The sequence below is a fragment of the Orycteropus afer genome, unplaced genomic scaffold, assembly GCF_000298275.1.
Source record: "Orycteropus afer afer isolate SDZICR_OR568_19922 unplaced genomic scaffold, OryAfe1.0 scaffold00190, whole genome shotgun sequence".
NCBI classification, from domain to species: Eukaryota; Metazoa; Chordata; class Mammalia; order Tubulidentata; family Orycteropodidae; genus Orycteropus; species Orycteropus afer.
Window position 1 is genome coordinate 632,705 of NW_006921777.1, and position 26,576 is coordinate 659,280.

The 26,576-nt window shown below is 35.7% G+C and overlaps 1 protein-coding gene across 1 annotated transcript in view; it reads right to left on the minus strand.

Annotated features, from left to right (window-relative positions):
* The window catches only part of SYT1 (synaptotagmin 1), a 280,496-nt gene that overhangs the window by 172,245 nt on the left and 81,675 nt on the right, over nucleotides 1-26,576 (minus strand). Inside the window, exons 2-5 of the mRNA XM_007947552.2 lie at nucleotides 23,000-23,184; nucleotides 14,150-14,272; nucleotides 11,332-11,499; nucleotides 8,299-8,466 (exon numbers count right to left, since the gene is read on the minus strand). Of these exons, the coding sequence (XP_007945743.1) occupies nucleotides 8,299-8,466; nucleotides 11,332-11,499; nucleotides 14,150-14,272; nucleotides 23,000-23,184 (644 nt within the window). The remainder of the gene's footprint in view (nucleotides 1-8,298; nucleotides 8,467-11,331; nucleotides 11,500-14,149; nucleotides 14,273-22,999; nucleotides 23,185-26,576) is intronic.

Consider the following 26,576-nt stretch of genomic DNA (forward strand, 5'->3'; position numbering starts at 1 on the left):
CTTCTTTTGTTATTATTTGCATTATGAAACTTTACCACTATTGAATATTCTCCATCTTATATGATTTATACACTTTGTACCTTTTAGTGATAATATCACAAATATTTAATATATGTTTTGAATGAATGGATGGGAGTTTGTATTCTATGTAACAAAAACCTTTTTTATTTTTTAATAGAATGTAACATTCCCTCTGCCTCATTATATTCATTAGGACTTATGTGTGAATAATAGTATGTTTGTGTTAATAAGTAGCTTTGAATTTTAGGGCCTTACATCCTAGGCATGAATTCATGCTGCATATTTATGAGATAATAATACTATTGGGAAGAAACAAAAATGCTGTAGTTATCGATGTTTTTGCAGTGTTATATAAATTTGCAATGTATTATAATATTTGAAAGGGAAAATACACAGGCTTTAGCCAATTACAATTTTTCAAAAGAAAATTAACCAAATGTTAAGATTTCAAAATGGAAGTCAAGGTTAAGAAAGACTCTTTTGGTCAGGTTTTATCTTGAAATGGCATTTATAACTATACTTTGGGGCTGAGAATACTATTTAAAGAAAACAGTATAGTGAAATACAAAGACTTGTGTTTGAATTTTATCTCTGGCATTGCTTTTGTGGATTGAACAAATTACCCAGACTTTACTGGGCCCTGGGACTTTTTCCCCTCTCATTTATAAAATAGGTTTAATAACGCCAACTTTAAAGAATGTTGAGAACTACTGATGTTGGTTGAGAGTAGAATCTCAATAAAAAGAGTTGTTGTTGTTGTTGTTGTTATTTGCCATGAGTCGGCCCCGACTCATAGTAGCTTTTATTATTGTTTGTGTTTATAGCTTAGGGAAGGAGCGCTGGTGGTATGTGGTTAAGGCATTTGGCTGCCGACCAAAAGGTTGGTGGTTTGAACACATCAGCAACTCCGTGGAAAAAAAGTTGAAGCAGCCTGTTTCCATAAAGATTTACAGCCTTGGAAACCCAGGAGGGGTGGCTCTAAGTCAGAATCAACTCTTTGGCAGTGAGTTTAGCTTAGGTAGAGGAGTTAAGATGAAATTTAATGAACACGAACTTTGGAAACAAGGGTGCTATCAGCAAATTTTGGGTGGTTATAGCTTTGAGCAAAGGGTAGGTGCATTAGTAGGTTAAGATGTGATAATGGGGAGACAATAGGAGGTAGTCAGATGGAAGTTTGAAAATGCCCAGTTCTCCCCCCTACCCTATTTAGTTCTTACTTAAAGCTAGAGTCTGATTCTATTTTTTCTAGGGAATTCATAATAAAATGACATTACATTTTGGTTTAGAAACTCAGTGAAGAATTTGGATTTATCCACCTTTGCCTGGAAAGTTTTTCTTTTTTAAATCTAGAAAGGTATTCAAGTTACAGTCCTACACTAGAGAGATATTTTGATCTATCTGGTTTGCCCTTTGATAGTCTTAGAAACCATATCACGAAGCAGAAAGCATTTATTATGCGTAAGAATACAGTTATAATTGGTGACTGAAACTCTGGTCAAAGACTCAGAATCAACTAAATCATAGCTATGGCCAAAGGTGTGTCATAAAACTGATATGACTCTAATTCTGCAATAGTTTGAAGAGGTGCTCAATGTGTTCCAAGTACCATAAAATAGATACATACATACTAAGTACACCAAAATATACCAAGGTCTTAATATACCATAAAATAAATCAATACTGCATTGTATCTACTCTATTACGAATCTGGCTAAAAAGGAAAATTCTAGGTAGGATAGATTTAGATTTTGTCACATTTTGTGAATTTTCTTTAGAACTGATTCTTTTCCATTTCTCTCTAGGTAAATTTCCATGTTGCAAGCAGAATTTACACCACAGCTTTAAATAAATCTAATTTTAAATAAAAGTTAAATTAAGCTAAGTCACAAGCTCTATGTTCATCACGGAAAACATCATGAAAAAAGAGTCACAGGGAGGAGAGGGACACTCAATTTTTACAAAAGTAAAAAAGAAAGAGAAAATCTATCAGCATTTTTACCACCATAAAGAAAAACAATCACAATAATGATTTTTCTAAATATTTATGCTGCCTCTGCTTTTAAAAAAACAAATAGAAAAAAACAGATATCAAATCATTTTCATTGTTTAGTGTTAGGATATTTTGTTGACAGACTTTCACAGTACTTCAGACTTCATTTGTAAACCAAGAAGGCAATGACTTATTTAGATGGACTTTAAAAAGGGGTTTGGAAACATCTCTCATGTATAGGAAACATCTCTCCCCATTCATTTATTAAAAAAAATATTTTTGTATTCTTCCTATGTGCTTCTTGCCTCTGTGAGTGGACCTGGAGGAACAATAGCTATGGCTGCTGCCCACATGGAATTTGCAGTCTAGTGGGAAACTAGACAATGGACAAGTAAACAAACAAAAAGTAAACACACCTTCCTGGAATCCAGTGGATCTAAATGAATGCACTTGTTGCATTTCTCTAACAGGGTAGATTGCGTGACAATGAAGGTTCTTATTGGTAACCTTATTTAAAAGTTCCAGCAGCTAACCTTTCTTTACTTTCCATTCACTGTGTTGATTTGTTGTGCAGAGATTCTTGGAGGGCTCAAGTCACGATCTGACTGCTGAGTATACTTAGAAACAACATCAGTTCTTTTACGATCCTTGGGCATAAAAGATGCCACAGCAAAAAATGAGTTTAACCCATTCCACAAAAGTATCAAAAATTGACCATCAGAAGTTAAAAACGTTTGCCATTTTTATAAATATGTATTTTCTAAATGTCTTTCTGTGAAGTAAATGTTTTTCTAATTAGGCTTAAAAATGTGAAATTTTCATGCAAAATTGATTTTCTATTAAGGCACTGATATAGTTTCTCTTCCCTTCTGCTTGGGTACTAATTAAATTATGTCCCAACTTGTTTTAATTCAGCAATCAATTTTTTTCCCATTTGCACTGGATTACAGAATCTCCTTTAAAAATCACTCTTTAATAAATTCCACACAATGCTGAGGTGATAGACTCATTCCCTTATGGTGACAACAGTACTACTCAAGTCATGGAACTTGCTGTATATCAGGGCAGCACAATTAAAAACAAAGCAAACAAAATAGAAAAGGTTCAGTTGTTTTCTGGTGGCATCAATTTCTTATGCTGTTTTTAGGAATAAGTAGTAGTGGGATGCATGAAGAGGAACGTTAAGTTAAAAAAATAAGAAGGAAAATAAAGTCTAAATGCTTTAATAATATATGTACTTGCTGCTGGGGTGCAGGAATGAGATTATTTGTAAATTAATCATTAGTAAAGTTAATTATGAAGGGAGAAGAATGTAGTCATAGCTGTTGAGTGCAATGTTGGAAGTGATTAAGTGACAGTATCGAATACACGGATTATTCTCCAAGTGTGAAGGTTGGTTTCAGATTTGACTTGTGGGTGGCAGAGAATAGGAGCTCAGTAACTATTTGTTGAATGATTATATATAAAAAAGAAAGTCTCAAAAATTCAACACAGCCTGAGGGTATGCATATTAGAAGCCTTTTGCAAATGGATGAACTGTATTACTGATAATAAATGATGATTTTGACACTCTGCTGAGAAGGGAAATATTTTAAAAAGCTAACAGCTTTAGATGCAGCCATCTCTCGAAACTCAGAGGATATATATCTTCTGTTTTAAAGAAACAAAAGTAAGATAAATATTCTCTCCAAGGTCAAATTCCAACTTCATCTCTTGTGGATGGGGGCTGGAGGAAGGGAGTGGTCAATCAGGCAGCATAAAAATGGCAAGGGAACCAAAACTTGTAGGATGGCTTTCATTGTGTTTGTTGTTGTTACATGCTATTGAATCAGAGATGACTTATAGTGACCCCTCCTTGGGTTTCCAAGGCAGTATCACTAGGGAAGTAGATTGCCCAACCTTCCTTCTTAGGAGTGGCTGGTTTGAACCTCCAACCTTCTGGTTAGCAGTCAAGTGCCTTAGGCACTACACTACCAGAGCTCCTTTGTGCTCATTGTTGTTGTTGTTGTTGTTATGTGCCGTCGAGTCGGCCCCGACTCATAGCGACCCCTTCTTGGGTTTCCGAGGCAGTATCACTACGGAAGTAGGATTGCCCAACCTTCCTTCCGAGGAGTGGCTGGTGGGTTTGAACCGCCAGCCTTCTGGTTAGCAGTCAAGTGCTTTAGCCACTATGCTACCAGAGCTCCTGTTAGGGAATGTAAACAAGCCAGGTTGAAAACCGCACCACCAATGTTTGCACTGGGGGCTGTGGGATCTGTGTGCTAGTTCAGGCTCTTCCCTCAGAGCTTATCTCTTCTACACCCACTCTATTTTAAACCTGTGCTTGGCAATATCAGATCATCCAGATGAGACACTCACACCACGATCCTTTCCATTTCTTTCTGAGTTGCCTGCACATTTAAAGCATAATCCTTTACTTATGCAATTGCTTTACCATCTTATGACTTCTATATATTTTTTCAGGTTTCTGACAACAAAGCTTACCTCACTTTCAACATTTAAGACTCTAACTGTACATACTACAATGATTAGTGGTTTCAGTATCTAGATTCCAAAGCTGTTCACTGAATTCTTTTTTTTTCTCACTTACTTTGTTATCTTTCAACCAGGTATGACATTAAAACTCACATTTAATACTTAGATGAAAGCAAAACTGAAATTATGGACAAAATGGCTGGTAAAAAACAGAAAAACAATTTCTCTAAAATCATGAGAACTAAAGTTAATCTAAGACTTCAATTTATTCACACAATTACGATTTTCTGAAGTCAATGGACGGTAGCATGAAAAGACAGGGCACATCTCAGTGAAAAAAGTAATTCTTCAGACAGAAAATGTAATTGAAAGCTTAGTTCATTCATTACAAGAAAGTTTATCCCTGCTTCTAGACATCCAGAGATACTTTGTAAGCTAGACAGCTGTTTTATGAGGTTTCCTATATCATGTTAAAGGGAACTAGTCACTCACTTGAAAACCAAACATTATTATTCCTGAGTATATATCAGTGAGGATAGGTGCCATATTTTTAAAAAAGTGTAATTGTAGAATTATTACTTCTCATTAAAAACTTCTAGTGGCATTTAATAAGCACAATGGTGGTGAAAAAAAGTATGAAAAAGTAGATAGAGAAATAGATAGGTGAAAACACAGGAAGGAGAAAGAGAACAAAAACTAAGATAGGCCAAGAAAAAAGAGTGCCATTTATTTACATACCAGACTCTACGCTAAGTGTTATCCATTCTGTCCTGCTTATAAGGTAAGGACTGGATAATATTAAGATTGTTTCACAGATTCAAAATGGAATATTAGGGAGGTTAAGTGAATTGTTCATGGTCTCAGAGCTAGTGTGGGTCAGAACTCAGGATTCGATCTTAAAGACAGCACTTTTTTCTAGAAAACTGTCTAGTTGTCAATAAGCAAGAGAAAGGTCTAAGGGAGAAAAATGAGGAAACACTAGACTCCACGAAGGCAGGGAAAGTGTCCACCTACCCTTTTCACTTAAAACAAACAAACAAACAAACAAAAATACTTAGCACAGTTCTAGCAATATAGCAATATTTAATAAATATTTACAAAATGAATATTTTGAATGAGTTGGATGACAAAATCTTAGAGTGAGAAGAGAAGGAAGAAGAAAGAAATACAACAAAGAAAAAGAAAGGCCAAGTACTGCTCATAGTCAGAAATTCTGAAAGAGGAAAACTGCTCGATAGCCTCCTTGTTGTTGCTTGTCATCCAGTTGACTTCTCCTCCTGGCGACCACACATGTGCAGAGTAGAACTGCTCCACAGGGTTTCAAAGCTATGACCTTTCAGAACCAGGTTACCAGGTGTCTTCTGAGGTACCTCTGCATTAATTCAAACTGCCAACCTTTGGGCCAGTAGAGGCACACTTAACTGTTTGTGCCCCTCACAGACTCCTACCTTCCTTTAACTCAGGTAAAAATATTTCTCAACGTTTAAGAAACTCAGTGGGGACAATCTTGGAAGACTGTGTCACCAGTGGAAGCACAACCAGCTGGAGCTAAGGACTATGAGTCACGTATCTTGGACCTGTGGTTCATATTTTGGGATTCAACCATTAAACCATCCACAAACTAGTCAAATAGTAAAAACTGATCAATTAGTAAATATTTGCTAGGGCCCCACATTGTCCCCCCAGTTACAAAGAATATAAACGAAGCCAAGTATTTCAATAAAATATAAATGAAACATCTCACTATTTTGTTAAGTGACTGAAACCATGACTGAATGATGAAATGTTTCTATTTTTATGCAGATGTTGGACTTAATGTGGATATTAATTCACTCATGGAGAAGAACTACTTAGAAAAATCATGATGTTTAAAGCCTCCATATTATTCTAAGGTTGTTCTTGAAAACCCACAGTAGGGCTATGTCTATCTAAAGATCCAAGAATGTCAATTTCATTAACCTATTCTGCTTTAGTTATGTATAGAAGAAATAATGCTTAACTCTAATAATTTTGACTCTTTTTATACAGCCAAATAATAATTTAGAGCACCAGCAAGATCCACTTTCAGCATAGCAATTTATAAACCTTCCCTAAAACCTCACTTTGTATATATGAGAGAGCATATGGTTAGTAGTTTCAAACTGGTCATAGAAAACCTCAGACAGAGAGGATTCCCAGGGGGTAGGCTTGAGTGAGACAGTTTCTCTGGACACTTAGGATACACTTTCTATAACTCTATTCAGGTATTCACTAACAACAAGGTGATTTTCTCTCTCTGGTGGCCCCAAAGTGACCACATCTTATGAAATCCTAGGAGTACAATAACCAGTTGCTGTAGAGTCAAGTTCAACTCCTGGTGCCCGCATGTTTGTCAGAGTGAACCTGTGTGCCCTAGGGTTTTCAGTGGCCAATATTCTGGAATTAGATAGCCAGGCCTTTCTTCCAGGGGGCTGCTAGATGGACTCAAATTGGCAGCCTTTTGGTTAGCAGCCAAGTGTGTTAACCATTTGCTCTACCCAGGGGCTTCCCTGGGCATTTGTTGTTGTTGTTATGTGCCATTGAGTCAGATCCGACTCATAACGAGCCCTCCTTGGGTTTCCGAGGCAGTATCACTGCAGAAGTAGATTGCCCAACCTTCTTTCCAAGGAGTAGCTGGTGGGTTTGAACCTCCAGCCTTCTGCTTAGCAGTCAAGTGCCTTAGGCACTATGTTACCAGAGCTCCTTAAGGATCCTAAATGACTGAAAACCAAAACCACTGCCACTGAGTTGATTTTGTTTCATACGACCCTATATGACAGAGTAGAACTGCCCCATAGGGTTTCCAAGGCTGTAAATCTTTACAGAAGCACACTGCTTCATCTTTCTCCCATGGAGCAGCAGATAGGTTTGAACCAACAACATTTTGGTTAGTAGCGGAATGCCTTAACCACTGTAACACCAGGACTCCTAAATGACTGAACGCTGTTGATAATCCCTTGGGAAATTATGACCCCATGTCAGGAGCCAAAAATGGTTAGAAAATGAGTTGTTTGAGCAACTCAGAGAAGCTCCGAGTTGTTTGTTCTCCTGGTACTGGCCTGCTGAGACACTCGCACAGAAGAGCGCCAGGCAGGCATGATATAATCAAATAGAATAGATTATTATGTGGCTTAAATGCACTAAGGATATTGAACTTCGCTTTTTAAGTCACAGAAAAATACTGCGCTAAACTATGAAAACATAAAAAACATGAAGAGTACTATACAAATGTGAGTCATTTAAAAAATGGATTTAATATCAGCCTTTTTGAATTACATTTGCTGTTTCACCCATCATGCTGTGAGGTTTTCAGGAGAAACGGTGAACTGCCTGCAGTACACAGACATAATCAAGGAAAAAGTGCCATTTTATTTCTATTTAATAGTTACATAACCAATGTGGAAAACACAAAATGACTGTGAGAAACAGGAAGAAAAAGATGATGTTTCACTGTCCTTTTAAAGTAGCAGTTTTGTTTTTGTTTGTTTTTTTGGTGACATTTTGCAAGCTTTTAGAAATAGATTCGGGGTGTGTGTGTGTGTGTGTGTGTGCACATACATGTTTGTCTAGGGGCGTTGCTGTAAACCCTGTGCACAAATATCTCTTTTCTTTCAAATACCCAGAAGACCTGTACTATTTAATGAGGTTATGCAGTCCCTGAGCCTACTTTGCCAGCTGTCAGCAGTTGGGGGCCCACCTCACCCTTTCTAAAGAGCATCTCTCAATAGGTTGTCAAGTGAGGATCAACTAGTGAGTACAGCTTGTCATATTAGAAATGCCAGTGTTTTTCTTACCTCTTCCTTCTCAGCACTTTGCAGATCACGCCATTCCTCAGTTACATGACCAAAATCCACAGTGTTCATGGGAACTTTAAATTCCCCGATGATATCATGCTTGGAGAAACGGTCAAAATCATACACAGCCATCACCAGAGTTTTGCCACCCAGTTCTGAGTATGGCACCTAAATAAAGAGACGAGGGTAAAATATCTGGTCAGAAAAATGCTAAAAAGATGTTGCTTGTTTATAATGTTTTAATTTTAATGTTTATATTGGATAAGCAGAATAGGGAGATAATTATGTTTTTGGTTCTTCCTTAAATTGAGTCATTTGATTTACTGCATGAGGCTTAAATTACTTGGGAGAAACCTAACCATAGTGATTTATCATTTTACCCCAAAGTTCTAGAAGCTTTTAGTACTGTTAATAATGGAGCCTTCTATTAATCATGTTATAAACAGTTCAAGATTAATAAAATAATAAGCTGATTACATTTAACAATTTATAAGTATGTTTTTCTTGTAGAATAATTTAGGTTATGTTGTTAGTGTGTAACTTACTCAGGGACAGATAACTTACTCCAAATGTTTCATTGACTCTTTCGGCTGTTGGGATGCTACAGTTTAATGGAAGAGTGATTTATTAAAAGGCATATATATGAGTAGTCTGGAAGAATGTAAATGAAATTCATAAAGTGGTTTACTCCCTCCCTAAAATAATTTACTGGTTGACAAGAACTGACTGGAAAATTGATGTTTTGAATATCAGAGGTGCATTATAATATGGATCTTGAAGTTTATTCTTGGGTGTGACAGTTTAGGATGAGTAGTGGCAAAAGGCCAAAAACTGATGAATTCTTGAGCTGTTCAAATATATCTGGGACAAGTGCTATAGGTTGTTATGTTTATTAGTGACATTTTTAATATTCAGGAAAAACAGTGCAATCCAAGTAAGCTACACTTCAGTAACTGGGTAGAAATGCTTAATTAAGAAATTGTTTAGATTTGTATCAAAAGCTTGATCAATTTTAATACACTTCCTATTATTTTATCAGTGTCAATGGCTATCTTATGCTCTAGCATTTTGTTGTTGTTATGTGCCGTTGAGTTGTCTCCAACTCATACAGACCCCTCCTTGGGTTTCCAAGGAGGTATCTCTATGGAAGTAGATTACCCAGTCTCCTTCCAATGAGTGGCTGGTAGGTTTGAACCACCAACCTTCTGGTTAGCAGTCAAGTGTCTTAGGCACTGCACCACCAGAGCTCCCATGCTCTAGCAAACATTTCTTAATTAACTCTGTATGTTAAAAAAAGGAAGGAGAAAAGAGAATATTTGACCGTATAAGAAATTTGAGTTTTCTAAGTTCTCTTATCTTCTGTCACATATTTATCATCATTTTGGAATAAAATTATTTTATAAAAATACTATTGCAAAAACAATTTTTTTTTTTTAAATACAGTGAAAGCTGGAACCTGTCAGAGAAGGAAAACTCAAATATTTTCCACAAAATTAAGAGAGAGAAAAGTGGTAAGACTGCGCCCTGATAAAAGTGAGAAACTTTCAAGACTCAGAAAAATAAGGCAGTCCTGCTGTGTCTGCTCTTACAGGTTTCACTGCAGTAATAGTTAAAATAAAAAATACATATACTGGTATAATAAGACAATATACTGACAACTCAAAACTAAATCCCCACAACATTATTTCAAATAATTTAAGAATGTGCTTATTAAATTCTGGTTAGAAACTGGTGGTCAAAATTAAGATTAATGTATAATCAAATAGAATTATTATGATTAGCATTTGCAATATTTTCCCTTTTATTTATATATTTTTTTTTGTTTTATGGCATATTGATCACAGTGGTTAGGTCCTCATAAACTGAGTATCTCCATAATGTTATTTCTGCTGCTCTAAATTAATTCTCTGGGTAAAGTGTAGGTTTTAAATAGGATTATTAAAAAAATGAGGAACTTTTTTTCTGGAAAACCCCAAAATTTGAGAGTGAGTGGAAAGAGAATTCTCTGTTACAAAACTGGAAATGAGGTTTGGGAAAATGATTCATGTCCCAAGCATCATCACCTTATTTCATTCCAGAATGTTTGCCAACACGAGGTACAGGCTATCTGTCACTAGGCTGGCTGAAGGACAGAGTGATTTTGAATTAGCCTGCTAGTATATTCACCAGATATTTCATTTTTCAGAAAGGTATTATTTTAAGTAATGCCTTAATTTTTTTTTTCCCACGTGTTAGTGATATCTACCAAAAGAATTGTTTTCGTGAATGACTTCAAGGCAAGAGTGACGGAACTTGTGTATGCAGCAGTGACTGAGGCCTGTGGGCACACTTTCCTGTTGCGTTATTATACGGCCAAAACCCCTCTTCATTATTGTTTGTCAGCTCAAGTGTTTCAATAAGATGAAGAACCCTGGAGAAATCTCAGAGTAAAGAAGAAATGCTAAAACTGCAGAAAAACAATGTTTCCCCCCCTTTTTTTAAAAAAAATTATAAGTGAAGGAGAAAAACAAATTTTGAGTGTTCAATTTGTCCTTGCACACACAGAATTTTGCAAAGAGAGTAATATCTATTTCTGCTTTTTAAACATTGACACAGCTTACTTTATTTGTTCTGTGATTGTGATAGGGCTTACTTATTTTCAGGAACTTTGAAACTTAGGTAACTAATGATTTTATTATTTATTTGATTTTATTGTAGATGGGAGAAATTATTCAAGCCAATTGACACCCTTGAAACAGACTCACTTTTTAGGTGTGAATATGACAGACTTGACAGCACATAACAACCACAACAACATTTTTATTTCAGTTCACAGTCCAAGCTGAATGAACAAGCTGAATCCTACTTTGATGAACTTTATGTGCGATAAAGAATCCTCATTTGGTTGAAGATAATTATTGTAAATATTCTGAACAAGATTATTTGTGAACACCTGAGTAAGTGTTTATGTGTAAATCCATGTATGAGTGAGGATGAGATCAATCTTTTTAATTTAACATTATCAGAGGAATAGTTGTAAGTATAAAAAAATACCTTGAAAGTAAACTGCTCATTGAAGACAGGATTAAGGGTCTTTCGGTGAACTTTTGTCTCAAATTTCTTCTTTTTATCAGGCAGCAGGAACACTTTCACATAAGGGTCAGACGTACCCCCCATGTCCAAGGCGGGCAGCTCAGCAGCCTGAATGATCCCTACCAGCAGCTGAAACAAGCAACAGGAAACACCAAGTACAGACATTGGTGGACGTTTTGGAAAAGATTATTTTATTTTTTGCAATGTTGCATATTGTGATTTCTCCTTCTTCCTGCTTTTGATAAATTTTTATTCTATTTTGAGTCTGAACACAGAAGGCAAATTAAGCAAGCTATATAGACTTCAGAAACCCAATTATGATGGATGCAGGCTCTAGGAAGCCCGGTTTTAAGTACAAAAGAAGCTTTTAAAAGGTTGCTGATTACAGTTAGATTTGGGATTCATATTTGCAAAAGGGTTGCAATCAAATAACTTTCTAGTTACTAAAAGCCTTTGTGCATTATTTTCCTTTCCAGGGCACGAATTGCAAGTAGAAATAAATTGTTAAACAATCACACGTCTGTAATTATAACGTAGGAAAATTTTATTCTGCACCAAAGTCTCAAACCAGCTAAATAAAAATTTCTTAGAAATTGGGTAGCATTTTGATGTAGAAAATATCTTCAAGTTTCTTTCTTATTTGACTTTGACTTGTATGCTGGCTAAAATTTTTACTTCCAGTATAATTATTATCATCTATTAAATGGGTTTAAATGTAGGACATGGAATCAAATGACTTAATTCCAGTTAAATGAAAGTGAGATTATAGATATAGTTGTGTGAAACGACTAAGTTCTGAATTTTTTTTCAAGCACACAGGAAATCATTGCATTTCTATGAGTCTGTTATCTTACTGATGAATTCCCAAGACTTCTGATGAATGAGAGTCTAGGCTTGTGGTGGTAACAAAAAAAAAGGTGTGTGGATTATTCTAGATGTCCTGCCATCGGAGATTTGGTGTTAATAGGGTTGTTACAATCCATATGGGAAACGAAAGTAGACTTTCATTGTTATCCAAGGCATGTACTGTTCAACAAATGCAGTCACACTATAGTTTTTCACACCAGAGACTGAAAATTTGAGCCTGTGTCTTTTTAAGCCATAGAGTGGAAAAGCAGTTCACCTCCTTAAAGAAATCACACTCATTTTCTGTAAAACTGACCCACCCTGGTCTTAAGTAAATTTTGGCTAGATGGTTTAAGTTTTCACTTGGACCAATAAATAGCTTGAATGATTATGTTGTTTCCGTTTTAATGCTCCAGTTTTGTTTTGTGGCATCATCATACAACTGTATCAATAAGGGAGCTGTGTTATAGATAGACAAAAGACAGAAAGACGATCAAAGAATAAATGGAGTAGGCATCAGATATATAAATGCAGGATTAGTAAAGAAAACAGTCTGTCTCTTGGTTTGCCAAATTGATAGGTTATTTTCTTTTGGATAACAATGTAAGCAAACAAGATTCTATTTGCAAGTAATACTCATTCTCACTTTTGTAACATTTTTTTTTTCTTTTTTTGGGGAGAAAGCAGTGTATCTAGTTTAAAATCTTTACAACTAGGTCAATAATGTTTTAAAGATTTTTGGATTCTTTGTTGTTTGAAGGTAGATTAATTTCTTCCAACCTCCCTCTGACCCCTGAGTAATAGAGATCACATATCCATTAGGAAACATTACTTGAACTGCCAATCCCTAAATAAAGCTCAGAATTCTGAAGCTGCTTTGAGCTTTTGGTGATGTTATTGACTTGGACATTGAGCACTGGTGTTTGATTCATTTACTCCTCATTCCTGGTAAAATTGGAAATAATTAACACATACTGCATTCTTCTTTGTCCAAAAAGGTGAGTGACATAAATCAAACTGAAGAAGAAATTTAAAACTTCCCTAATCTCCTCTACATCTGAAGGCTCTGATCTCTAATTTAGCGGACTCTACAAATTCTTACCTAGCTTTTTAATTTTTTTTTAACAATTCAGAAGATAAAAAGCATCATGTATCCTAGAAGGTCTTTCTATGTAGAAAAATTGTTAACAGTTATCTTTGAGCTACCAATATAATAGCCACTGGATAAAAGGAAGCTGATACTATCATTTATCTAGATGGCACTTCGTGCCTTTTTGAGAAATTGAAGCAGACCTGCTGGTTTTGTTACCTCTTTAGATCACTGTCATTTTTTGGGCAGCAGTTGTGAGCAGCAGAAATCAAGTTGCTGGTCCTTCTGCTTTCCTGGAATTGCTATCTTATTAGCATTAGGTGTTTCACTTAGTATCATGATATTATATAAGACATTTCTGCCTTTAAAATTCATAGGCCATAGTCAAATTTTTAATATTTGATTCCTTACCTATCTGTTCTGTTTCAAAACTTCAGTTTGAATGGTAGATCACCTCAAAGGCCCCCAGCCCTGTTTGGATCTATATCTAAGAAGTCCAAGGAAGGTGGTTCTAGCTCAGGCTTGAGGAATCTTGTGGGGATGAGACTGTGAGTGGGAGCTTTTAGAAGCGGCCTGACTGCTTCAAGTTAATTTGTATTCTGCCTGCCTGCTGTAAGTGCCATAAGTAGATGTAATCGGTTGAATACTGTGAATTCTAATTACCAGAAGTTAAATTAGCAAGTAGGGGACTGCCTGTACTTAGAAATTATTTCATCAATAGCTTTGATAATTGCATTTTCCCATCACAGCAAACAAAATGTTTTAAGAAGTATCTTGCTTCAATTTCTCTTTGGTAATTTCAGAAAATGAAATGGAATTAGAAGACATTTTCCTCCCTCAGACCTGGTTATTCTGGAAATCATAATCCAGTGAATATTGAAGTTTTCCCAGTTTCTCCTCTTCTTTGGGTTCTTCTTTTTCTTCTCCGTCAGTCAATCCAGTTTCAGCATCATCATCCTTGAGAGCCTATGAGTAGGGAAATGGATCATATGTGAATTCAAGTGAATTTGCAGCAAAATCCAAATTGGGCCTGTAGTTATACCTCCAAGCTGTTCAAAGCAAGCACTAAGATGTTGGAAATCTCAGTTTGTCTGGCACACATTCACATTTGCTGCTTACATATTTTTTTAAAATTCCATTTATGCACGGAATTTTTTTTTCCCCTAATAGCAAGCAACATGGAAGCAATGGAATAAGCCCCTTAGAATAGTGCAAGCAAAAATGTAACACTGTTGCTAAGAAAATGTCAAGTTGGTATTAAATTTGATTCTGATCAAACTGCTGCTTTCAGAGTACAATGTGATAAACATGCTATTAACCAGGCCAGGTTTCACATTCATTTAAAGAGATCTTAACTAAACAAGATCATCGTCACATGCATTGGAGTAGTTTATATGAAGTGCATGGCCTTTTGTTTCCTTATTTCCTATGAAAAAGTTGAGAAGGTAATTCTCAGAAAATTTTAATACCCTAATTTTCACAAATATGTTTATAATGGTTAAGGAAAAAGAGGAAAAAACATGCCACCAGCAAATGCATATTTAGAGAAAAGTTCACCCACTTCCAGTTTAAGTTTACTGTTTTATTTTCATAACAGCTTCTCAAAAAGCTAGGCTGAATTAAATTGATGTAATGATCTGTTTGACATCAAAATGTAAAAAGGGTTGCTTATAATTTTGTCAAAAATTCCAACTGGCATAAAAATTCATTTTTATTCTGACGAACTGAATATTCTTTATCACTTAAAACTTAAGTGTAACATGGATTGAAATACTAGAAAGCTCATTATTTCAGAGAATATATTCAAATGATCCTTTTTTTAAAAAAATAAAAATGTTACACATTTTCTTACAAATGCAAAAATTTTGCTAAAAAATTGAGGGTTATAAATCTTAGAAATTTTATTTCTAGGGATGTGCACTCTTAATGCTTTAAAGAATTAGAAAATATTATAAATCATTCAAAATTAAAAATTATAAAAAGTTATATTTTTATGATCATGAATGAGATTGTATAATTTAAAAATCTTTTCCCTATTGGAACTGCCTTTTCATATCCTTTATTAATTTTTCTATTGTGTTGTTTTTCTTTTCCTTACTGATTTGTAGGAACACTTTATATTGTAGTGACCTCAGTCTTTTTTTTGTTGTTGTTGTATGTAGCAAATACTGTCTCCTTGATTTTGATTAAGGAGCTCTGGTGGCATAGTGAGTAAGACTGTGGCTTTGGCTGCTAACCAAAAGGTTGGAGGTTCAAACCCACCAGCTGGTTTGCAAGAGGAAGATGGGTCAATCTACTTCTGTAAACACTTATCACCTTGGAAACCCAATGGGGTTCCAGCTGTGAGTTGGAATCAACCTATGGCAGTGAGTTTGGTTTTTGATTACGGCATTCTCTCTCTTTTTTGGTACGTGTGTGTGTGTGATATGAGTGGTTGATAGTTTTATATCTCTGACAAAGTAAAGAAAATCTTAATTATTGTCAGTTTAAGATTAAATCTCAAGACTTGTAAAATTCAAGTGCAAGTATAAGCAGAAGGAGAAAGACATCAACATGATAAGATTCTAGCTTCTCCCACACTCCTCTGCATCACCTATACTACACGGTCTTGTCTTTCTGTTGTGTAATTTATTCTTATGACAAAGATTCTCTGTTCACTCCTCCACTTACATAGGGACCCTCAGACTGTCTTCAAAATGGCACTCTCAGTTTCTATTTGTATAAGATTTTCCAATTTGTCTCCACCCAGCTAATTCCAGTTGGGTCCAGAGACAGACATTTGGGGGCATCACACATGTACCCATATGAACAGACCATATAAAGCAATATTTAAGTTGTGGTCAGAGATGGCCCCCCTCTCTGTACTTCTCAAAATTTCTCAGGAGCCTACAATGTGTTTGGAAAATTGAAAATTGCCATTATTATATCTGTGTAAAAACTCTTTCCAATTTGGTTAGCCACACACCATTTAATTTTAAAAGTTTAATTTATACTTGGATGTTTCTGTGGATATTAAAATACCGATTTACTGATAGCCAGAGGCAGGAAACAATATAATTATTTTAAAATTTGCTTAATGGTAGAGGATTGGTTTTCACTAAAGGGAGCTTGAGCTTAGTAAAGTGAGAAGATTATCAAATTTAAATAGAGACTTTCAGGTAGTGGCATCCCATTGCCCTTTCAAAACCTTTCCCCAAAAGCCAAACCCACTGTCGGCAAGTTGCTTCAGACTCAACAGCTCTATAGGACAGGGTAGAACTGCCCCATAGGGTTTCCAAGATTGCAAATCTTTATGAAAGCAGACTGCTACATCTGGTGGCTTCATATTGTCAGTCTTTTGGTTAGCAGCAAGCTCTTAACCACTGTACCACCAAGGCTCCTTACCTGTGTTTAAGTCTTCAATATTGTCATAGAAGATCTGCTTAGAAAATTGCAGCTTAGGTAAATTATCTCCCAATAATATTTTAACTTTCTTAATAATAGCAAACTATTTAATACACATTTAATACACATTTCCATTTAAAAACTGTACATCACTCTATCATAATACTAAACTCATGGATTAAATACTTTTTCCAAAGTCTCGTTCAGAACTGACAATTTACATATCATGTTTCAGCCCAGTGGAATTTGAAATAGCTGAGATATTAAATCTCCTTCTCCCTAAGTGGTTTTTACCCTAATAAAAGGTGCAGGACTATCTCTGCAATTATTCTGCATGAAATAGGGCTAAATTTTTCATAATTTCTTAGTGCCACTGTTCATCACTGAAGTGATTAAGTCTATTTCTGTCCCAAAGGCTGAGCTTAAGCAAGACATTTTCTGTACCATCACGTCAAATTCAGATCTATTAAATCAGTAGCTATTCTCAAGGGCAATATTTTTCTCCCCATGGAACCAAATATGAAAGAGAAGGCTTGTAAACCCAGTACTTTTGAGAGTCTGATAAATTGCAGCATGAAAAGCTGTGTTGGGAACATCAAAACTTATTTTAAATTTCAAAGTTTTTAGTGTACATGCCTATGACCTGCTTGAACATTCAAACAGTACGTAGTTCCAAGCCACCAGAAGGAGCATTTGTGCACTCTAAGTTGCTCTGATGTGCATTTGATAAAGTACGCTAAAAAGAGAGCTGGGGGGGGGGGGGGGGACGGACTGAATGGCCTTTCTTTGCCCATCAGTTTAAAACTTGAGCTTTCTAATACTTCTCTATTTATTATATGTTGTAATGTTTAAAATGAGAACACTCTATCATAAAAAATCAATTTAGTTCAGCCTCTTGATGTGTGTCAGAATGGTCCACCCTCAGCTGTGGAGCCCCAGCTGGCAGGCCACTAAATGGATCCTAGCATTGACTAGGGGTATCTAAGTAGCAGAGGAAACCTACCGCAAGGGACAGTCCAGAACAGTCATGAGACACAACACAGATAAGGAGGACATAGAAGGAAGAAATAAAAAAGTATCCACAGACATTAGTGAGAACCATGGAGAAATGACCTTTCCAGAGCTATAACTCAACAAGCTGGTATTTTTCCCTCTGTATTTTTCATGTTCTCAAATTTTAAGGCATAGAAATAAACAAATATATATCTTAGGTGTAGATACAGAAATAAAATATCTATAGTTATTTTTAGTTGACATTGCAGAATAGTTTAAAATTCTTCCATGATTTTAAAATCTTACTATTAGACATATGACCATGACATTGAAATTTGCATTTCCATGAGTTCTTATAGTCTTGAAATGGTAATTTATTGATTACCCTAGTGCCTGTTTTAAGAAATCATATCTAAAATGCCTCTCACGTCTGTGCTTTTTCAAAATGAGAGGAATAGAAGATATTGGCTTTCCCACATCCATATCAATAATGGACTTAAAATGTTTTAAAATATAATTACATAAAAAAATTCTAAATCATGTTTATGCTGTTTTTAATTTAGATGATCATGTGACATAATAAAATCTGCATATTCTATTTTGAATCTTCATCCTTCTTCATAAAATGATGGAAACCATTTTTAGCTTTTTTTAATATACCTTGAAAAGTAGCATATACTGCTATTATATAAATGTTTACCAGTTGGGTCTAGGTAATTTGCCTAAATGGGATTTCATTATGTGCATTTAATTGTTTATAAAACATAACTAAAATTTTATATAGACCAAATGATCTATTTAAAATGATTGTAAACACTTTTTGAGTGGGTGAAATCATAAATGCTTTGTATAACAGTCAATGGTTACTATAAACTGTCAGATTTGTTAGTTTTTCTTTATGAAACTGATTATTCTCTGTACCTTTCCCCCATCTAAAGGAATGGGTAAGCAATGAAAAAATTACCACCCCCAATTCTATGTATATATTACTTTTTTAGGTCTTGGTCATTTATCCAGGTAATAACAGGGATAATAAACACCATTGCTATGCTATAAATTACAGTTTCACATCATACAGAACAAATTCCACAAATAAAAATATAAGTATTTAAATTTCTTATCCTAGGAAGAAATGCTATAGTTATCATCTAACATTATTCAGGCTTTTAATTCTTATTCCTAGGACATGGGAAACCAAATTTGAATTTCACTGCAGTCATGAAGATGATAGTATTGTATGTTCAAATTATTGTCTTCACAGATGCAGCTGAAATTAACATATATATTATCCTGTTCGCATAGGAGATTATTTCCATATTTATCTCTCAATAAGTTGCTTAAAGAAATCTGTACCAAGTCTTGCTGGCTGTGGAAAATGCTAGAATAAAGCAAGACATGATTTAAAATTTCAGTGACTACTTCACAATTTTAACTGAAGAGAAAAATCCTTATTAGACATCTGTAGTTGAATGTTTGCACAGACTCCTGTAGTTGTAATTAAAAATTGTTAGAAAAACAACACTTGTTACCCTGGGCTCAGGATAAAACTCTCTTGAGAGTGAGTGATGGCATTATAACTATTATCTAATTTACACACCAGCCACCAAAACCAAAGATCAGGAAATTGAAGATTTTTACCAAACTCTACAGTCTCAAATTGACCAAACATTCAATTAAGATGTGTTGACTATCACTGGTGATTGGAATGCAAAAGTTGGAAAAAAGGAGAATCACCAGTAATTGGGAAATAAGGCCTTGGTGATAGAAATGACGTTGAAGATCACATGATAGAATTTTGCAAGACCAATGACTTGTTCATTGCAAATACCTTTTTTCAACAATGTAAATGATGGCTATACATGTGGACTTTGACAGATGGAATACACAGGAATCATATTGTCTACATGTATGGGAAGATGGAGAAGCTCAGTATCTTTAGCTGATAAAAACAAGGTGAGGAGCTGACTGTGGAACAGACCATCAATTGCTCATGTGCAAATTGAAATTGAAGACAATTACAACAAGTCCACAGCCAAAATATGACCTTGATTATATCCATCCTGAATTTAGAGACCATCTAAAGAATAGATTTGATGCATTGAACACCAATGACTGAAAACCAGAGGAATTGTGGGATGACATCAAGAACATCATCTATAAAGAAAGCAAAAGGTCATTAAAAAGACAAGAAAGGAAGAAAAGACCAAAATGGATGTCAGAAGAGACAATGATATTTGTTCTTGAAAGGAGAGTAGCTAAAGCAGATGGAAGAAAAGTCAACATAAAATAGCTGACGAGACGATTTCAAAGAGCAGCTTGAGAAGACAAAGTCATTTATAGTGAAATGTGTAAAGTCCTGGAGTTAGAAAGCCAAAAAGAAAGAACATGCTTGCCATTTCTCAAGCTGAAAGAACTGAAGAAAAACTTCAAGCCTCGAGTTGCAATATTGAAAGATTCCATGGGCAACATATTGAATGATGCAGGAAACGTCAAAAGAAGATGGAAGAAATACACAGAGTTACTGTACCAAAAAGAATTGGCTGATGCTCATCCATTTCAGGAGGTAGCATATAATCAAGAACCAATGGTATTGAAGGAAGAAGTCAAAGCTACACTGAAGGAATTGGCAAAAAACAAGGCTCCAGGGATTAACTGAATACCCACTGAGATGTTCCAACAAATGAATGCTACACTGGAGGTACTTACTGATCTATGCCAAGAAATTTGGAAAGCAGCTACCTGGCCAGCTGAATGGAAGAGATTCATATTTGCACCCACTCCAAAGAAAGGTGATCCCACAGAATGTGGAAATTATCAAACAATATCATTAATATCACACACAAATAAAATCTTGCTGAAGACAATTCAAAAATGGTTGGAGCAGTATATTTACAGGGAACTTCCAGAAATGCAAGCTGCATTCAGAAGAGGATGTGGAACAAGGGCTATCATTGCTGATGTCAGATGGATCTTGGCTGAACGCAAAGAATACCAGAAAGATGTTTACTTGTGTTTTATTGACTATACAAAAGCATTTTATTGTGTGGATCATAACAAATTATGGCTAACATTGACAAGAATGGGAATTCCAGAACATTTAATTGTGCACATGGACCAGAAGGCTGACATTTGAACAGAACAAAGAGATATTGCACAGTTTAAAATCAGGAAGGGAGTGTGTCAGGGTTATATCCTCTGACCATATTTACTCACTCTGTATGCTGAGCAAATGATCTGGGAAGTTGGACTGTATGAAGAAGAATGTGGCATCAGGATTGGAAGAAGACTCATTAACAACATGTGATATGCAGACAACACAACTCTGCTTGCTCAAACTGAAGGTGACTTGAAGCACTTACTGATGAAGATTAAAGACTAAGTCTGCAGTATGGATTGCACCTCAACATAAAACAGAAGTCCTCACAACTGGGCCAATAAGCAGCATTACAATGAATAGAGAAAAGACAGAAGTTGTCAAAGATTTCATATTACTTGGTTCCACCATCAACACCAATGGAAGCAGCAGTCAAGAGATCAGATGATGCATTGCACTGGGCAAATCTGCTGCAAAAGACCTCTTTAAAGGCTGAAGAGCAAAGATGTCACTTTGAAGAATAAGGTGCACCTATCCCATGGTGTTTTCAATTGTCTCATATGCATGTGACAGCTGGACAGTGTATAAGGAAGACCAAGAAAGAGTTGATGCTTTTGAATTGTGGAGTTGGTGAAGAATATTGGAAGTATCATTCAGAAGAATGAACAGGTTTGTCCCAGAAGAAGTGCAGCCAGAATGCTCCTTGGAATTGAGAATGGCCAGATTTCATGTCACCTACTTTGGTCATGTTGTCAGAAGGGACCAGTCCCTGGAAAAGGATACCTTGCTTGGTAAAGTGGACAGTTAGTGAGAAAGGGGAAGACCCTCAGCAAGAAAGATTGACACAGTAGCTGCAACGATGGACTTGGGTATGGCAAGCATCATGAGGCTGGCGCAGGATAGGGCAGTGTTTTGTTCTGCTGTGCACAGGGTTGCTATGAGTCGGAGCCAACTCGACAGCACATAACAACAACCCTGGCCTGAGAATAAAACTCTCTTAAGAGTGAGTGAAGTCATTAAACCATTCTCTAGTTTTGAAACAAAATAAAAGGGCATGAAGTGAAAAATGAGCCTTTGTGAAATTGTTATCAATAGACCCTATAGTATCTTTGAGAAAAGAGTTTAAAATTAAAGTTGAGAAGACAGGATTAGTGTTATGTGTGTTGTTAACTAGGAAACTATGCAAATGTACTAAAAACACTTGTTACCACACATGATTAAATTATTCATAAAATTAAGTAGGCTGATACACATATTTAAGGATTCCATTAATAGCAATTAGTACTATAAGGGGAATTAAAAACTGCCTACATGTGTTATTATTGGGGAATAAACAACTTTTGAATTATTGCATGGGAAACTTTGATAATTGAAAATGCTATTTTCTATATAAATATTTATGTTTAATTTCATATGAAATAAATGTTCCTTAGAAATATTCAGTGTAGGTGTAATTATAAAAAGTAAGTGAAGAGGCATTTAACCATTATCATTATTAATAGTAAACACGATCCTGAATCAAATCATCCAATTAATTTAGTAAAAATTAACAACATCATAAACAAAAACCAAATAACTTCCTTAAACTTTGGAAGACAACCCAGCCAGATAGATTTTGTAACCAGTGTTCTGGTACTAATTGTCCCCAAGCATGGAGATAATAACTTTCTGTTAAAATTCTGCCCTGCTCTTTAAGACCAATTCACACTTTTCTTCCTTCCCGTGTGCAATTCATTGTTCTTGAGACCTAATTATTGAGTTGGATATAGAGCAATGGTAGCTTTCATCAAGTGTGGTGAACAGCTATATGATTCAGTCATTTAATAATGATTGCAAACAGTAACAAATTAGAAAGATCTCCTGTCCAAGAGGAAGAACACTTAGGTACTCTTTGTTCTATTTTTTTTTTTTTTCTCTAAACACAACTAATACTGGCCAAACAGATGTAATAAGTGTATTCAGCACCATTCTACTATGCTGGACCCATCAATATGGCCCTAGTGATCATGGATACCTCTTTTTGGTCTATATGCTCAGGAGACAGGATTGTTACCACTGGATTCTGGGAGACGGAACAATGACTAAAAGGATGCAAAGCATCTATTTGACAATGAATTGTATTAAGAAGTTGTTTGTTTCTATGAGTATCTGGCATAAAATAATAAAATATTTATTTACTTGTTTGTAACAAAATAAGAGGAAATATGAAATGAATACATTACCTGATCTTTCATGGTCTTCCCTAAGTCTTTCACATCTTTCATGTTAATGGCATTCTTCCCTCCCTTTTCCTTTCCCTTCTTCTTGTTTTTCTTTTTGAATAAACATTTCTTACAGATACAAAAGCAGCAAGTCAGGACTAAAAGAACTGCGACTATGGCTATCGCAATTAAGGCCCATGGTGGCACTGAAAGAAAAAAAAATTCACATAGAACTTTAGCAGTAAAATATTTAAACGCAGAAAACCTTTTAGCAGTAAAGATATTCATCCATCCTTATTTATTGAGCACATATTAGGCTCTAGGCAAATGGGGTAACATCACTTTATCGGTATTGTTTTCTGACTGTATGGTGGTTTCTGTACTGTTCATTTTCCCTTCCATGTATCTCAAATGCTGCCACCTTCCTCTTCTTTTCCTTGATTCTCCAAGCTAGAGTTCCACCTTTCAGATCATGGTTCTGGAATGTGATCTTTAAATTTAAATCATGGCTCCATCATTTACTAGCTGTGTGAATTAGGCAAGTCATCCAACTTCTCTTTGTTTCCTCATCTATAAAGTGGAGGTAAATTTCTAGGTGCCTCATTGAGTCTTTGGAATAATTAAATAATAAGATGCAGTGCCTAGCATAGGATAAAAGCTTAATGCATGTTAGTGGCTATTATATACATCTGTCAAATACTAGGTGTTCTATTAACATGCTCTGATCAGTGTGAGGGAGCAGAAATTAACCAAGCACAGCAAATATAAAATCATAAACGGTAGGAAGTACTTGGTACTTGAAGTCAATCACAGTGAGACTGAACCACTCAGAGTCTCCGAAGCAGGACAGAAGTTAAATGTTCAGGCTCTGGAACCAGGCTTGCAATCAGGTCTTGGCTTGGCTCTGTTCACATCATGTGTATGACTTCTAAGTTTCACACATACATTTTGTGTAAGAGTTAAGATTGCTTAACTCTTCAGAATTTCTGTTTCCTCTTCTATAAAGTCAATGTAATAGCAGTGACCATTTCTTCAAGTTGTGAAGATTAAAAGAGTTAATATACTAAAAAGCTTACCCCTGTCCAACACACATTGCCCAGTTATGGCAGTGGTGGTTCAGGGGTAGAACTCTTGCCTTCCTTGCAGGGGACTTGGGCTTCATTCCTGGCCAGCGCACCTCACGTGCAACACCACCTGTCATTCTGTAAAGGCTTAGGTGTTGCTAAACTGCTGAATGGATTACAGTGTTGATTTCAGACGAGAAAAGGCCTAGCAATCTACTTCCAAAGATGAGCCAGTGAAAACCTTATGGATCACAACAGTTTGATCCCCACAAATTGTGGGGATGGCAGAGGACATGGCAACATCTCACTCCATCATTTACAGGCTCTCCATGTGTCAGGGCCAACTTGACAACAGCCAACAATATTACTTCTATAGCCTAAGGTGTAGGCCTGAGTACTGTGGGTAACACAGAGGTATACGGGTATATAATGAGAAATACAACTTGCCCATCAATATCAAAAGAAAGAGATCAATGTACTGAAAGGCATTCAGTCGAAGAGAACTGACAGAAATCTATGGATGGTGGGGGGAAGGCTTCAGATTTATAGGCCCTGTTTTATTTAATAAAGTAAATAAAAAGAATATACTCAAACATTTAGTTTTCTAGTACAGTAATTCTCCTCGGAAGGAAGGTTGGGCAATCTACTTCCATAGTGATACTGCCTCAGAAACCCAAGGAGGGGTCACTATGAGTTGGGTCTGACTCGACGGCATATAACAACAACAACAACAGTACAGTAATTCATCTGCTAAAAGTTATTTTTTCTTATCTGGCATCTCCTGCACCATGTACTTAGGAAAAACAAGGTCTCATTGTGGAAACATTAGGATTTCACTGTAACTGGAAAAGAATTATTCATGATACAAATCATAGCTATTGAGATTAATCAGAAGAAGTAATTAGATTTGTCTGTTATAATAAAAAAATACCTTGGGCACTAAAATGATAAGAAAAAGTGCTTATTTTCTTCTAGCCACATAAACATCATTAGTAACAGTGATTGTGGAACATTGAATCAGTAGTACTTTGATAAAATAAAGACACTTAAAAATTAACCTCTCTTCAAATCAAGAAAACCTCACTCACTTTGGTACCCCTCAGCATTTAGCTTCATAATATAGCATATTCACTATGCATATAATTCCAGGTTATGATTGGAGACCAACTGTTGACCTTCAGGCCATATGAAACTACAACTACACTGTTTTCAGCCAGAGGGTTAAGTGTGAAAGTTGTAGATAAGCTCACATTCAAAGGCATGTTTTCTTATAGTTCTTTAATTTCATTAATCAAGTATTATTTTTTAAAAAGCATAAATTAGAGAAGCCCAGTGATGCAGTAGTTAAAGTGCTCAGCTGCCAACAGAAATGTCGGTGTTGAAGGTGGGTGGTTGGAACCCTCCAGTGGCACCTCAGGGGAAAAGATTAGGCAGTCCGCTCCTATAAAGATTAACCATTGCCCCTGAGCCAATTTTGACTCATAGTGATCCAATAGGACAGAAGAAAACTGCCCTATAGCATTTCCAAGGCTGTCAATCTTTACAGAAGCAGACTGCCATATCTTTCTTCTGCAGAGAGGCTTGTGGGTTCAAACCAATGGTAAGCAGCCAAGTGCTTAACCACCAGACCACCAGAGTTCCTCCTTGTGAAGATTACAGCCTTAGAAACGGTATAGGATAGTTCTATTTTGTTCTATAGGGTCATGATGAGTCAAAATCAACTCAGGACACAAGACAATAACATAACAAAATAAGCTTTTGTTATTATCCTTACAATACTGAATTTTAAACCTTCTACTTATGTTTATTTGGTCTTGGACTTCTGTTAATCTAGTTAAAATCCTGGCATGTGTGACCAAGAGAGTCTATGTGTTTATTGCAGGCAAGACAGCATTAATGATGGCCCTTCATTTTTAAACTTGTAAATTATTCTCCTGGTTGGACTTTTGTGATAGTCTCTCAGAAAGCTACATAAAAGTCTTAAATTACTAAGGACAGGGGAGATGATTTTGACAAGTTTACAAAAGGAAAATAGACAGTGAAAAAGCCCAGGAACATTATTCATCAAAAGGAGTTAGAGAGATAGTAACATGGGATTACAGGAAGAAACTTGAAATAGTGCAACTTGGTGGCTAAAGAAAACCACTGGAATTTGTGGCTTTTATTTTTTTTAAGTGCTTCTGCTGTTGTCTAGATTTACTTTCAGTACATCTTCTGGATAGCTCAATTTTAATTTCAAATATGCTATGTTGAATATATTAAATTATTAGGATTTTTCTCACAATTGACTGGAAATGATCAGTTCTTCAGATGGAATAAAAAAACATTTAATTATTGTGGAATAATTACTTGAAAACTTAGATTTTATTATCTCCAAATGCCCTTTATATTGACAGTTTAAATAATGTTGTACCAGGTCATAACTGAAGTCCCTGGATGATGCAAATGGTTAATGCACTTGGATGTCAACCTAAAGTTTGGAGGTTTGAGTCCACCTAGAGGCATCTCAGAAGAAAAGCCTGCTGAGGTACTTC